The following is a 14853-nucleotide window of genomic DNA, read 5'->3' as shown; positions in this document are numbered from 1 at the left end:
AGTGCTCTGTGCCGGGAGAAACGGGCATCTGTGGCAAAGCATTGGCAGCCCCTGAGTGACGCCATGGGGTTACCATCGGACACCGGAGAGGATGCTGCTGCGGTGCCCAGGTCTTTGGACGTAGAGACTCCGATTGCCCTACTGGTTGTATCCGCTGCAGCCGGTGGTCACTGTAGTGAGACGACAAGGGGACCTGACAGGCAGAGGGCCTGGTCTGTGTCTTCCTCCTCAGCATCGCCTCAGAGATTCCTCAGGGATGTGGTTCGCAGATGATCTGCCCCACTGGCTGAGCCAGGCCGGACGGCGGCAGTGGCGGTTTCCGGGGTCCTCCACCATCCCAGCTAGCAACGATGCGGCAGCACTCACCGGGATTTCTCATTGGAGGCAGGCAAAACACGAGGCGGGAGAAGCAGTGCTTGCTGAAAAGGGAGTCATTAGCTGTGTTTTAGCTGCTGTCTGTGAGGTACTGGCAGCTTCATTGCTACTGGTGGAAGCAGGAGCAGTACTGCCTTTTTTTACAAGCTCTGAAGAATGGATGCATCACAGAGAACTGAATTAAACTTCGAGTATGGCAGAATAGTTTTTGTAATGTTATTAGTCCGTAAGGTCAGAATACACGCCGTCTACAGTTTGAGTTGGGAGGGAATGGATGCAGATGCAAACATGAAGCTCTACATGAGCTGCTGGAATGAGCGGGAGATGGGAAAAACCAAAATGTAAAACTTAGTGTGATTATCCTCCAAGCAGCGTGTAGAACTAGAGTCTGGGCGGAGCTTCCTGATGGGTCTGGCTCCCACGGGTCATTTTCCCTCAGTCTGACGGACTCTGAGCGGGCACACACATCCAGAGCTCATGTGGAGTAATGCTCCCACTGACAGGCTCACACACTTAAAAAAGCAACAATCCCCTGTTGACAGAACATGTAGATGTTCTGTACTACGTTATTTATTGTTAATTACTGACTAAGTAGCACTTCTCATGGTATAAAGCGCTACGAGGTATTTAACGGAGCTTCACTTCCTTAGAGTTTTACCGCTGCAGCGCCTCAGCGAGGGGGACAAACCTGACACCCAACAATCAGGCTACTGGTCAACTCATTTGCATACTAAATGCTGATTGGTTGTTCACTGGGAGGAGAAGGAGGAGGGTCCCACAATGCAACGCTGTACAACCGGCACGCAGCTCTGTGCAGAGGGAGAGAGTTTAGGTAGTTTGTGCAACTTTGGCAGATTTGATTTGAGGGGGCAGAGTGTTTGTTTGAGGGGGCAGTGCCCCCTTTTGCCCCTGCCTGAAGCCGGCCGTGCTTCATCCTGCATCATCTTCTAAATGTAGGGGACCTCGCTCTCTCTTACGATGAACTAATATAGAGATCTGTAACCTTTCTATTTCAACCCACCTTATTATGGTCTGCTAAACCTTGTGCTCCGTCATGATGCTGTAGGATCATTAACTCTTCCATTACCAGTCTGTTCTCGGCTGCTTTTAACCAGCATACTGGTACCTCAGTTAAGCTTTTAGTTTCACTCCTCCTGTGGCAACATGATGGACACTGTGGCTCCATGAAGTACTCTGAAGCCCAGAGCCAAACATGAGCTCTGGCTGAATGCGAGAACCTGAGCAGCTCAGAGGGACTGCAGGAGACCAGAACGCAAGTGGAAGAAAGACAGACTGCAGGTCTCCTTTGATACTTTAAGGAACTGCTGGCAACTGTAGCAGGAGAAAAGAAAACATTTGTCTAAAATCACTGTTTTGTAATCGGCACAGCCCGAGAGTTTAAAACAACTGAGTCCGTCATAAACGCTCTGCAGTCTGCATCCTTAAAGCCTCCTCAGAAATGTTGCATGCCTTTCTGAATTTCCTTATGGACAAGGTGACAAACATAAGGGAAGCGGTTGTCCTTCTTCTTCTGACCCCTCAACTTCTGCCTCTAGCTCGGCCGTCTGTGGGAAGTTGTGGCTCTGTCATCCTTAGAGGAGTTTGTCTGGCAGGTTAGGGCATCTGCTTCTCTGAATACTTTTATCAAAGCTGACTCAGTGCTATGTCATGCTTTAAAGCCAGACTGGAACACTTCCAGAACATCATGTTCCTCCAGATTACAAACTACTGTTTATCATTGCAATAACTGTTTGCTCTATACTAGGAAAGACTTTTATCTGAAGACCAAGAGGGACAATGTCATGGAGATGGAGTTTGTCCAAGGGAACAGGAGGTGGCAACATTTATACCATGAAACCAGGTAAGAAACAAAGATGAAGGCTTTATTCTGGAGCCACTGGTCCTTACGGGGCATCAGGAGCCACAGGCGTTTGTCAAAGAGCCAACACAAAAGCCAAATCAAACCCAACAACAAAAGCATGAACCAAAGCTGGCACCAAGCAAGCAAAAACCACGAAATGTTCCCTAAACACTGTAGTCCAAACACCCAACAGTCAAAACTGTGGCAAGCTGTGACACCGAGACACAACCAGCCTTTGTTCTGGTGCTCAGCAGGTCTGGCCAATCACAGCTCGGTGGGAGTGTGGGCGACCAATCAGCAATCAGCACATCAGTCTGAGGGCGGCGCCAGGGAGAAAACCAGGTGTAGCCAATCTCCCAGGTAACGACGAGACGAGTGGTGATGGGTTAGATGACAGGCCATGGGACGTAACACGGCTCAATATGGCCAATCTTCCAAGAGCGATAAAACTGGCTCCAACTTCTCAAGAGCTGCAGAGCAGGAACAGAGACAGAAGGGTCCGATGCAGAGACCAGAGTCCTCGCCGCAGCATCCTTCCCAATAAAAACACGCAGGAAGCTGGCAGGCTGGATGGCATTTACAACTCAATCTGTCGTTGTAGTTGATACAAGAGGGTTGTGGCGATTAGTTTGACAAATATTTTCTTCTAACCTCCTTGTCCAGAAGTGTCCCAGTAAGAACGCCAGCAGTCCTTTAGGATGAGAGAGGAACCCTGCAGTTTGTCCTTCTTCCACTTTGAGGCCCTTACATCTGACTGCACGAGTTCCCTCATTAAAGCAAGGCTCAGATTTAGCTCCAGTAGAGTCCAGTACGGTTCGGCAGGAGCACTCCAACCCGGAGCAAAGCTCCTCTGAGTGAGCAGAGGCAGGGAGAGCCAGGGCGGGTTAAAACCCGCGGAGAACGGAGCAGCAGTTAAAGGGTTAAGAATCCATTTAGCTTCAAACACAACTAGCATCAGATGTAGCATCATCACAGATCTCACACACACACACACACACACACTGCAGCGGGTTAAAAGAGTCGGTCAGGCTTATAAAGCCCTTTCCATGTGGCCGATCAGAACAACACAGGAATAGAAAAAGCCTCAGATTGCACGGCGACACTTCGGGACTACTTCAGCTGGAAGTCTGTGCGGTCGGTAGATGACGACAGCACCGGGTCAGAGCCACCACCTCTCTTCAAACTCCACTAAGCAAAGGTTTCTACATTTAAAACGACCCGCTAGACGTGTTCTTTACTGTTTGTTTATTTTGTCCAGATGGTGATCATGTGTTTTTATTGTTTTTATTGCTTCGTGTTACTTTTCTGTGTTTTTTACTTTTGCTGTTTGGGGGGGAACCGCCAGTAGTTTCTGCCGAAGCAGCTGCGATTCTGAATGACTCAAAAGAAAACCTCCTGTCCTAAAAACCCAAAATAAACATGCTGTGATTCCTGAGACCGTACCTGGAGCCCGACTCTGGATCCTCTTTGGTTCAGGTCCTGCAGAGCCCGGCTGAGGACCAGAGACTGTCAGAGAAAAACAGAACAGGTTTTATTCTGGCTGTGATTCAGAGTCTCACCTGAAAACCAAGAGAAACGTTAAACACAGAAGTTTTCATGCCAAATAAAAAACATGTAGAGGAGGCTGCAGTGGTTCCTTCATGAGGATCCAAGCTTCACACTAAAGCCTGTTCCATCCTCCACGAGAAGACAGAACTTTTTTCTTCTTCTCGAGGCTCCCAGAAGAAAATGACGTCATTTTGTTCTCACGGACGTGTTTGAGGACACTTCTTGACACATCGGGCTGCAGAACTTTTTTCTTATGGGGCTGCGAGAAGTATCGTGTGATTGGTCGGACATGTGAGGTGGGCGTGGTTAACACGGAGAAAGCAGGAAGCGGAGTTGCTGCTTCCGTGTTTTTACTGTTGCAGGTAAAACGGATTGTTCTGATAAAACAGCTGATCGATGTGGTGAGAAAGTACCAACATTTTTACATTAAAACACTCGGACCCAGCCGCGTGCACGACCCGCCGCGGACGAAGCTGCTCGTTAAATATGAAACTAGAAACTCGGAGGAGGAAACCTCCACCAAGCACAATGTTAAAGAATCCTTTTAAAACATTCCTGGATCCAAACGGTGATCCGGATCACCACCAGGATTTAATCACTTCTTCATTTTCATATTTCCAACAACTCTGGAAATGTTTATAAAAATCCCTCCGTAACCTTTTAAGTTATCTTGAGCAAAAAGACGCCGGGGAAACAACCTCCTCGGCGGAGGTAACAACCGGGTTCATGGCACATAAAGCAGACATCGCCCCCTGCTGTGACCCCTCCCCGCTGCAGACCTGCTTCTCCTGGAGGATGGATGGACCTGCCGAACAAGACGGTTTTTCTTGTTCTTGCAGCCACGAGAACAAGAACTGAGTTCTTGTTCTCGTGGAGGATGGAACAGGCTTTAGGAATCTGAAATGAAAGGTTTAACTGAAGGTGAGCTGAGTAGAACTGGATTAGTTCAGACCTGAGAACTGCAGCTACAGAGCGGGACAGAACTGGCACAAAGTCCACAAACTAATCTGATCAACACTGCAGTTTCCCACACCCCTAAAACCTGGCCCAAAGTCTCTTGGATTTCTTTTGAGAAGGTTTAAAAATAGACTCCCGCAAGAGACCAAAACAAACTTCCTGAAACTTTAAATTCACTGAATCTTGACTTCTGGTTATGCCAGTGAGCTGAGTAGACCCACCTCTAGTTGCTGTTTAAAGCCGGGGTAGGTGATGTTGGAGAGCAAGCAGGACCCTGTCTTGGCCCCTACCCCTGCCTTAGCTCCTCCTACTACATTGGCTCCTCCCCAGTATTGGCTCCTCCCCCTACAATGGCCCCTCCCTTTGTCTTGACCCTTCTCCACCGTAGCTCCTCCCGCTACCTTTGCCCCTCCCACTACCTTGGCTCCTCCCTCTCTGGTTCTGCTCCTTGCGTGATCCGAGGCTTTTTTATTCGCAGCTTTTTCCACCAATGATTTTCTCTTTCTCGGCTGTTTAGCAGGAGGAGGCAAATAAACCGAGCCGGGTCGGGAAATCTTTCCTGCATTTTCTCAGCCATGTTTGCCTTCCGAGTTTCTTCTTCACTACTTTGTATTTTCATCCTAACATGCTGTTTATATGCAGGGTGTGGCTATCAGGTATGCGCTGCTGGAGGGGGAGGAGGGGAGCCGGGAGAAGAAGCTACGGAATCTAAGAAATGAACAACTCCATTTGGGTCGGAACGTTTGGATTGGTCAGAGTTTTTACAGATTTACAGTAAACTGAGGGGTCTAACTAGATTTCTTATTGTTCATGATGACAGAATGTATAGACTACTATCAGGACGAGGAAACAGTTCACCCAGAGGAACATGTCTCTGAGGAACGTTACCTACTGGAGCTTTAATACGGTAAACACTGATTTTCTAAGAACCCCTAAACGAAGCAATTTCCTGGAATGTAAAAAGGAACAACATATATCTTGATGTGACAAAGAATATAAACAAAGACAAATACAAAGCAGCAAAAGGACAAGATGGCACTGATTTGCAACCGGATCCAGACAGAAGCCACAATCTGGAGCAAGGTAACGAGGTTATGAACATATTCAGACATTCCAGAAAGAGTTCCCGCTGAAATGAAGTCAGCTAGAGGAAGATTCAAGTAGATATTATTACATACCTACAGCTGAAGCTATTAGCGCAACCCTTTATAGGGCACTCTATGAAATACCTTGAAATTAAAAATGTTAACCTATAATTGTCCTTCTGGTATGAACCATGACCTCCATTCTGTTGTTACATTAACGAAAAAAAAAAAGGTTTTATGCTGAATATGAAAGAAAACGAAGTTATCAAAAAGTTATGAAAAAAAACTTGCCACTTAAAGGGTTAATGCAAAAAAGACTAGAAAAAGTTCAGAGGAAAAAGCCTGCAGAAGAAAAAGACTCGGCGCAGTGCGGATTACAGGCCGACCAGAGAAAGAAGAATGTTCTGACACTCGTGGATTTCTGGAGAAATCAATCAGAGAAGTTCTAAAAATAACTCTGCCATCTTCAGAGAGAGACATCGGATCAGAATCAGAACAGGATGAGATCTGGCGACAGACACTGACAAACAGCAAAGGCAACCGTGTGAGGAGAAGATGAGGACTTCCTGAACACTGGACAGCAGGCTGCTGCTCCATCTGGAGACTCTTGTGTTCGACACCGCATCAGCAGTGGAGACATAGAGGAAATGAAACTTAAGAAGCGAGGATGGAGAGAATCTGTACCTTTTTAGTTAAAGTTGGAATGAGATGATAAATAAATAAATAAATGAGAAAACTTACATAGTATTTAACTTATAATTTGATGTAGCCATAATTTCCTTTTTCTTTTTTTTTTTTTTTTTAAAGAAAATCCCTTAAATCCATGAAACCGCCTTACCTCCCCGAATGCCCTGTCCTAGTTTTTTCCATATCAGACTCAACGATTTCATTTCTTTGCATATTTTAAACTTACGGGTCTCATAAAAAATGATGTGTATATTTAAAAGAAAAAAGAGTTTCATGGTGCATCTGAGATATTAGTTTATCCCCATAAAGAATGGACCGGAATGTACTTCTCTTTTTTTTTCCTTTAACCGTGTTTGTAATGTGTTTAACATAATCACAAAAAGGGGTCATTTTATTTGAAATGAGCAGAAATAAATATTACCAGGTGAACCAGAATAGTTGCTCCTGAATTGCTTGTGGGAAGAGCAGAAAGATTTTAAATGATGTGGGGAAATTCGTAGGTTTGGAACAGATGGGGTGAGAATTAGGGAAGGGATACACCCTATTGTTTAATATGACCTTTTTTGTTTCTCTTCTATAGAAATCTGGACCCTGTAAGCGGTTAAAATAGGCATATCCCATTAATGATAGAGTATATCCCATTCATATTTATGGAAAGATCTCAGTACATCTTGGAATTGGAGAGGTTTACAAAGGTTTTTTAGAGTAAAGCAGGTAATGAACAGAATTAAACAGTTAAAGGCTAAAATAGTGTTTTGACAAGAAACGCACCGACCGAGTGAGGACATGATCAGAAAAAACAAAGATGGCATGGACAAATGTTTTTATCTCCTTATTTTATACAATCTAGAGGAGTAGAATAAATGATTATACTAAATGCTCCTTGGAGCACTTAGTATAACTACATAGTAGATGTTCCGGTCTCAAGTAAAGCTAAAAAAGGCTTCCACACCTTCTGATAGGAGTTTTGTTTATGCCAAAATGAATCTGTTCCATCCTGGAGACAGAAACCATTTCATGAAGCCACCTCTTTAAACACGGGGGTGTTGGAGACTTTCAGTCCAATAGAATCAGTTTTTAGCCGTCACCATGCCGATTTGAAGAGCCTGCTTATCAGAAGGCGGGAAAGTTGACAAGTTTTCAGAAGAGCCAAATAAAGCCAATTTGCAATCCGGTTGGATATTTATTTTGTATTGCTTAGAGAACCATATAAATATGTCCCACCAAAAGCGACTGAGTACTGGGCAATGCCAAAACCAGTGGGAGAGAGAGCCTTCCGCTATGCCACGTCCATCACATGCAGACAGACTCAAATTCTTACTTTTAGCTTAGTTTTAGAATAATGTAGGCTGAGCATTACTTTAAATGAAATGAACTGATATCTGGTGTTAACAGAGCACTTATATATACTGGACAGGCTTTCTTCCCACAATTCCTCTCATATTGGAACACCAAGTTCCTCTGCCCATGCGTCCCGAAGGTTATTGGTACTCAGTGACTTCTCGAAAACAGCAACAAAGCGGGAAATCAAACGTTAAGAGTTCGGTTCCAACAAAAGTAAGAATCATTTTCAATATGTTATTGCTACCTATAGAGAAGTGTCTTATAGGGACCCCGGCAGTTCACGCCGCGGGGACACGGGCGCCCGCTACGGAGCAATGCCCACCGACCCAGCACCCGCCACCACGGGGCAACTCCGCCCGCTGGCCCACCCAGGCCCCCCACAGAGCTAGAAACCCCCTTCCCTTTACTTACAATTCATTCTTGAGGCAAACAAACAAGATCAAAATCCAAATGCAAGAACGTACAGGAGCAGAAAGAAGAAAAAAAATCGATGATGTTACCATGGTAACAGATGCTGTTACTAGCCCACCTGTCTCTTCACAGTCCCGTCCTCCGTGTCCTGGACAGCAGCCCCACCCCAGAGAGGGGAGGACCATCTCCCTCTGCCTGTCGGCCAGCCGTTGGGACAGCTTGTGTCTGCATAAACACACACACACACACACACATGTAAACACACACGTGAACAAACATTTTAACAGACAAACATGTAAACTCACATTTAAACAAGCCAAACAAACAGATGTGTAAACAAATCGATGAGAACTATCCCTTTAGTCATGAGAGTCCAAATGAGATCTTAAACTGTGTTGATCCCTTTATCTCTCTGATCTCTTCCTGCATTGATTACTGCAATTCTGTTATCAGGTCTGCCTCACGGCGAGAAGAATGCTGGTTCAAACCCCAGCTGGGGGAGGTTTGCATGTTCTCCCTGTGTACGGGGAGAACATGCATGTTAGGTGTCTCTAAATGGTCCCTAGTGTGTGTGATTAACTGTTTGTGTTCCCTGTGAAGGACTGGCGACCCGTCCAGGTGTACCTGCCTCGCCATTCCATTTCATGGAATGATTATGTTGTTTTACTGGACAGACTTTTCGCAGAGCACTTTGTGGTTTTATCTGTGAAAATCGCTCTTTAAATAAACTTTACTTTCTTCTGAACAATTCACCATTTCTAGTGTCTCACAACTGGAACATGGAAACCTGAGAAACACTGAGAAGTGGATATTTTCAGGTTTTATGGTTGTTGATTCTCAGAATGTTTGTTTTACTGTAAGGATAAATAAACATAAAGCATGAAAATATTGGACTCTTTCATTGAACCAGGATGTTTCTGCTCATTTCTGGAACATTGAATTTTTCTTTGTGATACCTGTGTGTTTGTCTCCAGCTGGGCAGACTAAAGGAACATCTTTCTGGACACAATGGTGAACAGTGTTCAAACTCACCTGATCCTCTGGTTTCGTTGCTCTGCTCCACTTGTCACCTCCAGTGTTTGTGCATGCTGATACATGAACAAACACCAGTTCCTGCACACACAGAGTCCAGATGTGATAAAAAACGTGAGGAAAACTTTGTTTCACAGTTTTTCACTATGTTCCAGATGTTGATATTTCTTTTCTGTTTGGGCTTAGAGGTTAAACATGACACGAGCCCATTAAACAAACAACTGATACCAAGCTCAGTACGTCCCACTGAAAGATTAACTCGATAAAAACATCTTACTTGTACTCAAAGCAATTTTTAACCAAAATATACCTGTAGCTGCTGAATTATTTTAATCGCTGTCTGCATGCAGACATGATGCTGACAGCCTCAGTTGTCAGAATATGAGCCTAAAATGATGTAAACTTAATGTATGATAGATGTATCAGCATAAAGACGAACCAGAAGAAGAAAACAGGATTTGTTACGAGCAGAACTTTGTGGAAATAACTGTCCTCACTGCAGCACCTCCACCTCAGCTGCATCCCAAACGTCTTCTTGGCTTTATTCCAGCCATAGAGGATCATTATTTTCCTGCTTTTCTCATCACTTGTTGATCTTTGGCTGCTCCTGATTGGACGTTACCGTCAGTTTAAGCTCTCTGATTGGTGGAAAGTCTGACAGGAAGTGTCTTCATCATCATGTCCAGGTGGAAACAGAGGTCTCTTAGCAACATGGTAGTGATGGTGATGAAGATGTGATAAATAATGGTGGATTTACCATCTAGAGTCTCTGAATAAACACTACATGTTGTGTCTGGATTGTAAACCTCCTGGACGGATAGAAACGCTGGAAAACTGGCATAGATCGCCTAAAGTAGGGATCACTGGATCCTGGACAAGCCCCACTTTGTTACAACCCACCTTCGCTAATGTACATGAGCCGAACTGTGGCAAGATGATGAAATATAGACCAATATAGATTTATTCTCATGATAGGATATGAGATATAAAATGATTAAAATGGTACTAAAGGATGTGGGGTAACAGAATAAAACAACAAAGTGTCTAAGTAAATTAAAAAACAGCCAGTAAAAAAGAAACAAAACACAAAAGCAGCACAAACAACTGTCTAATCAAAAATACAAACATATGATTTTCAGCTCTGTACAAATGAAACTATGCCAACTCCACAATAACTAGATGAACTGAAAGCGATGTCACAAGGGTTTTACAAAAACCACAAAACAAAACATATAAGTTACAGCAAACTGAGGGCAGACTGCTACTGAGCAAACAGTTGTCACTGACTGAAGGATTGCAGGTGTCTTTTAATTCCTGGTGCTTGGTAGAACCAACAGTGAGTGGACGACAAATTATCCAGTGAGGAGGGAGGAGATGAAGGTGTTCGAACCAATACCAGCCAGGAGACAGTAAGCAGGCATTTGCATGTGAAATGTCTCCTGGCTGGTGAAGACTATGGGACAATGAGCGGGCAGCCGTAACATATAGATAAAATCAAACACAATGTGGATTCCCCCAAGGCTCCATGTTGGGCCCCCTATTGTTCTGCATCCACATGCTGCATAAAAGCTCCATATTACTGTCTCACCAGGGGATTCTAGTCACAGACAAAGCTTTCATTTGTACCCGAGTTCAATCCTTACTTAGATGTTCCAGCTAAATGAAGGTTAATCTGAAATGATTGTTGTTGTCATTTTTCTTTAATTTTATTAATGATTTTACAATACACACAAACAAAGAGATGGAATGAAATGAAATAAAATGAATAATATGAAAACTACTTTATTAATCCCCAAAGGGAAATATTGTAGTATATAATAATAATAACTAGAGGAGGTCTTGTTCCGGAGGCTGATGGCTGCTGGCAGGAATGATCTTCTGTATCTTTCAGTCTTACATCGGACCTGAAGAAGCCTCTCACTGAACACACTTTGTTGTTTCCTCACTGTGTTGTGGAGAGGGTGTGAAGAATCCTCCATCATCTTCATCAGCTTGTGCAGCATTCTTCTTTGGACAATCAGCTCCAGCGGCTCCAGAGTTACTCCAAGCACAGAAGCAGCTTTCTGGATCAGTTTGTTGATTCTCTTCAAGTCTCTGGTTCTGATGCTACTACCCCAGCAGATGCTGCAAAGCTGACTGCACTCTCCACAACAGACTTCTAGAAGATATGCAACATCTTGGTGCAGACGTTAAACCATCTCAGCTTCCTTAAGAAGTACAGTCTGCTCTGACCTTTCTTGTAGATGTAGTCAGTGTTGCATTTCCAGTCCAGTTTGTTGTCCAGCTGAACTCCAAGATACTTGTATTCCTCCACCACCTCCACCTCCTCTCCCAGGATGGAAACAGTGCTTTGTTTATTCTTCTTCCTCCTGAAGTCAACAATCATCTCTTTTGTTTTGCTGCTATTTAATATGAGATGATTGTCACCGCACCATTTAACAAACTGACTGACCAGTTCTCTGTACTCTGCTTCTTGTCCATCCCTGATACACCCCACAACTGCAGAGTCATCAGAGTATTTCTGCAGATGACAGGACTCAGAGTTGTACTGGAAGTCTGAGGTGTACAGAGTGAAGAGGAATGGCCAGAGTACAGTTCCTTGTGGTGCACCAGTGCTGCTGACCTCCATCTCAGACACACAACCTTTCAGTCTCACAAACTGGGGTCTGTTTGTGAGGTAGTCATAGATCCAGGTGGTTGTGGAGGTATCCACCTGGAATTTATGGAGCTTCTCACATAACAAAGCAGGCTGAATGGTATTAAAAGCACTGAGAAATGAAAGAACATGTCGGCTTTTCTATATAGGTCAAGCAAAGCAGAGTTGACCCAGTGTGCCTTTCACACGAATAGTTTTACCAGGAGCATGCTTATTAATAATACTGGTAACCTCTGAGTAAAACAAATTCCATGCATCTTCTGCATAAGGGATGAGTTGAAATCTGTCCCAATATATGTAAACAAGACCATTTATAAATAATTAGATATTCATTTTTTTAGTCTGTCTAATGCTAATATTATTGGTAGGAACTTTAGTAAGTTTAATTTTCCAAACACAAAACACAACAGTATGATCACTAAATCAGTCAGACATAACTCCAGAAAGAGAAATTCTTTCTGGGTGTGACACCAGTATCCAGTCTAAAAGGGAAGAGGAGCGCTGATCTACTCTGGTGGGTTCAGTTATGAGTTATGAGTAAGATTGACACTATTCAGAGGAACGGTGGAGCCAGTTATTATTGAAATCACCCAGAATTACCATTTCCTTTTGCTTTCTAAAAGAACTAATAGTAGAGATAATAGAATTAATTGAATCTGCAGGAGAACTTGCAGTTAATATTGCAGTAAATATTAATAACAGTAATTTATTCGCATGAAAGTTTATGTCAAACAGACAGACACTCAAAATGAACAGGCTCTACTATTGGAACGACTCTCACAGAAGTTAAGGTTGCAGAAACATAAGTGGCTACACCTCCTCCTCTTGAGCTTCTGTCAGCCCGGAATAAAACAAAAATATCCATTTTAATCTCATCATCTGTGTCTTAGAAATTTTACTGACATTAGGTTTATAGTGGGTAGCCCATAATCTCAGTTTAGGGACAATAGTCCTTATTTTAACATGAACAATTATTAACCCTTTAACTGTCTCTATTATCTGTGAACCATTGAATCAAATAATGCAGGAAACACAAACAGACATACAAACACTCACAAAGACAGGCACACACATAAATCAAAGACAAAAGAAACATAAAAAATCAACATAAGCCAAGCTCAGTCTGCATTTAGTATATTCAGAAGAAAATGAAATAGGCTACAATTTTTCATGATTAGACTACAACAGCCTGCGTCAGAAACAGTTTTTATGACTTCATCATGCTCTCCATTCTATCACAAGCTTAGACGTCACATTTTTAAGACACCACCAGCCTATGGCGAAGCTGCGTTACCGTGACAACACTCAGTACGGCAAATACAAACAAAGCAGTAGTTCGTGTTCATAACAGACTTCTCAAAAATCAAAACAAACGCTTAATCTTGAAAACATCAACTAAAAATCAAATGAGCACATCTCCCACCAAACTGATGCCATCTTGTTTCACAGCAAACACATTCGTTTCACACTAAATCCTGAGTCGTAGAATATAAGGAGTAACAGGACAACACGTTGAACCATAACTAATACACTGAGAGGTCAGTCAGTCATCATCCTCACCGCTCAGTCCGATGAAGAGGAAGCTGGAGCCTATCCCAGCAGGCTCTGGGTGAAAGGCAGGGTTCATGTCAGATCAGCTTCAGGCCTCGACGTCTGGCCTTGTAGCGGCAGATGATCCTGCTGAGTCGGTCATTACCTCCTTATCAGAAAAATGCACGGAGGAAAAGTGGACAGAAATACAAGAGCAAGCTGAGGATCTGTGCTCAGAAATGGAACTTTCTTCTCGATCACTGTGAGTGAAAAGGCCGATTGGAGGCTCCGTTAGAGAGAACACATATCGAGAGTTTGGAAGACCTAAAAATGTGCTCTTCCTTTCCTGTCACTGACAAGCTATTGGTAGAGAAGAAACATCGCTGTTGAACAGAGACATAATGTTTGCAGAGAGGTGCCAGTACATCCCACCCGTCATGATGGACTCAGAGAGCAAAATCTCTACATGCTTCAGACGGATGAAGATCAGGGACATAAGATCAGCACAATGCAGGAGTTTGTCTCCCGCATGACACCGTACAAGCTTTGTCTATAGACTTGTTCAGAATCCTCTTCATTTCTCTGTCCCTTTCTGTCACATCAGTGAGCTGAGTGCAGTTTCTCATCCCTACGCCGTTTAAAGAACTGTTTGAGAAACGGGTGGAGACTAGCAAAGCAGCAACCTGGCAATGCCGGCAATCAACTCCGAACTCGAGCTCTGGGCCATGAAAAAGTCACTGAAGCCTTTGTCCTCAAGCATAATGACAGGAAGATTAGTTTACTATGATACACACACACACACACACACACACACACACACATATATATATATATATATATATATATATATATATATATATACATATATATATGTATATATATATATATATATATATATATATATATACACATATATATATGTATATATATATATACATATATATGTATATATATATATATATACATATATATATATACATATATATATGTATATATATATATATATATACATATATATATATACATATATATATGTATATATATATATACATATATATACATATATATATATATATATATATATATATATATACATATATATATATATATATACATACATATATATATATATATATATATATATATATATATATATATATATATATATATATATATATGTATATATATATATATATACATATATATATACATACATATATATATATATATATATATATATATACATATATATATGTATATATATATATATATATATATATATATACACATATATATATGTATATATATATATATATATACATATATATGTATATATATATATATATACACATATATATATGTATATA

General features: G+C 42.3%; 1 protein-coding gene across 1 annotated transcript in view; it reads right to left on the bottom strand.

Moving 5' to 3' along the window:
- Positions 1 to 14853, bottom strand: part of mmrn2a (multimerin 2a) — a gene marked incomplete at its 5' end in the record, with an annotated part of 51203 nt that overhangs the window by 22640 nt on the left and 13710 nt on the right. Inside the window, 3 exons of the mRNA XM_079249398.1 lie at positions 3680 to 3742; positions 8387 to 8493; positions 9301 to 9381. Coding sequence (XP_079105524.1) covers positions 3680 to 3742; positions 8387 to 8493; positions 9301 to 9381 — 251 coding nt within the window. The remainder of the gene's footprint in view (positions 1 to 3679; positions 3743 to 8386; positions 8494 to 9300; positions 9382 to 14853) is intronic.

This window comes from Telmatherina bonti (assembly GCF_933228915.1).
Source record: "Telmatherina bonti genome assembly, chromosome: 11".
NCBI lineage: Eukaryota > Metazoa > Chordata > Actinopteri > Atheriniformes > Telmatherinidae > Telmatherina > Telmatherina bonti.
This window is presented reverse-complemented; position numbering and strand designations above follow the sequence as displayed.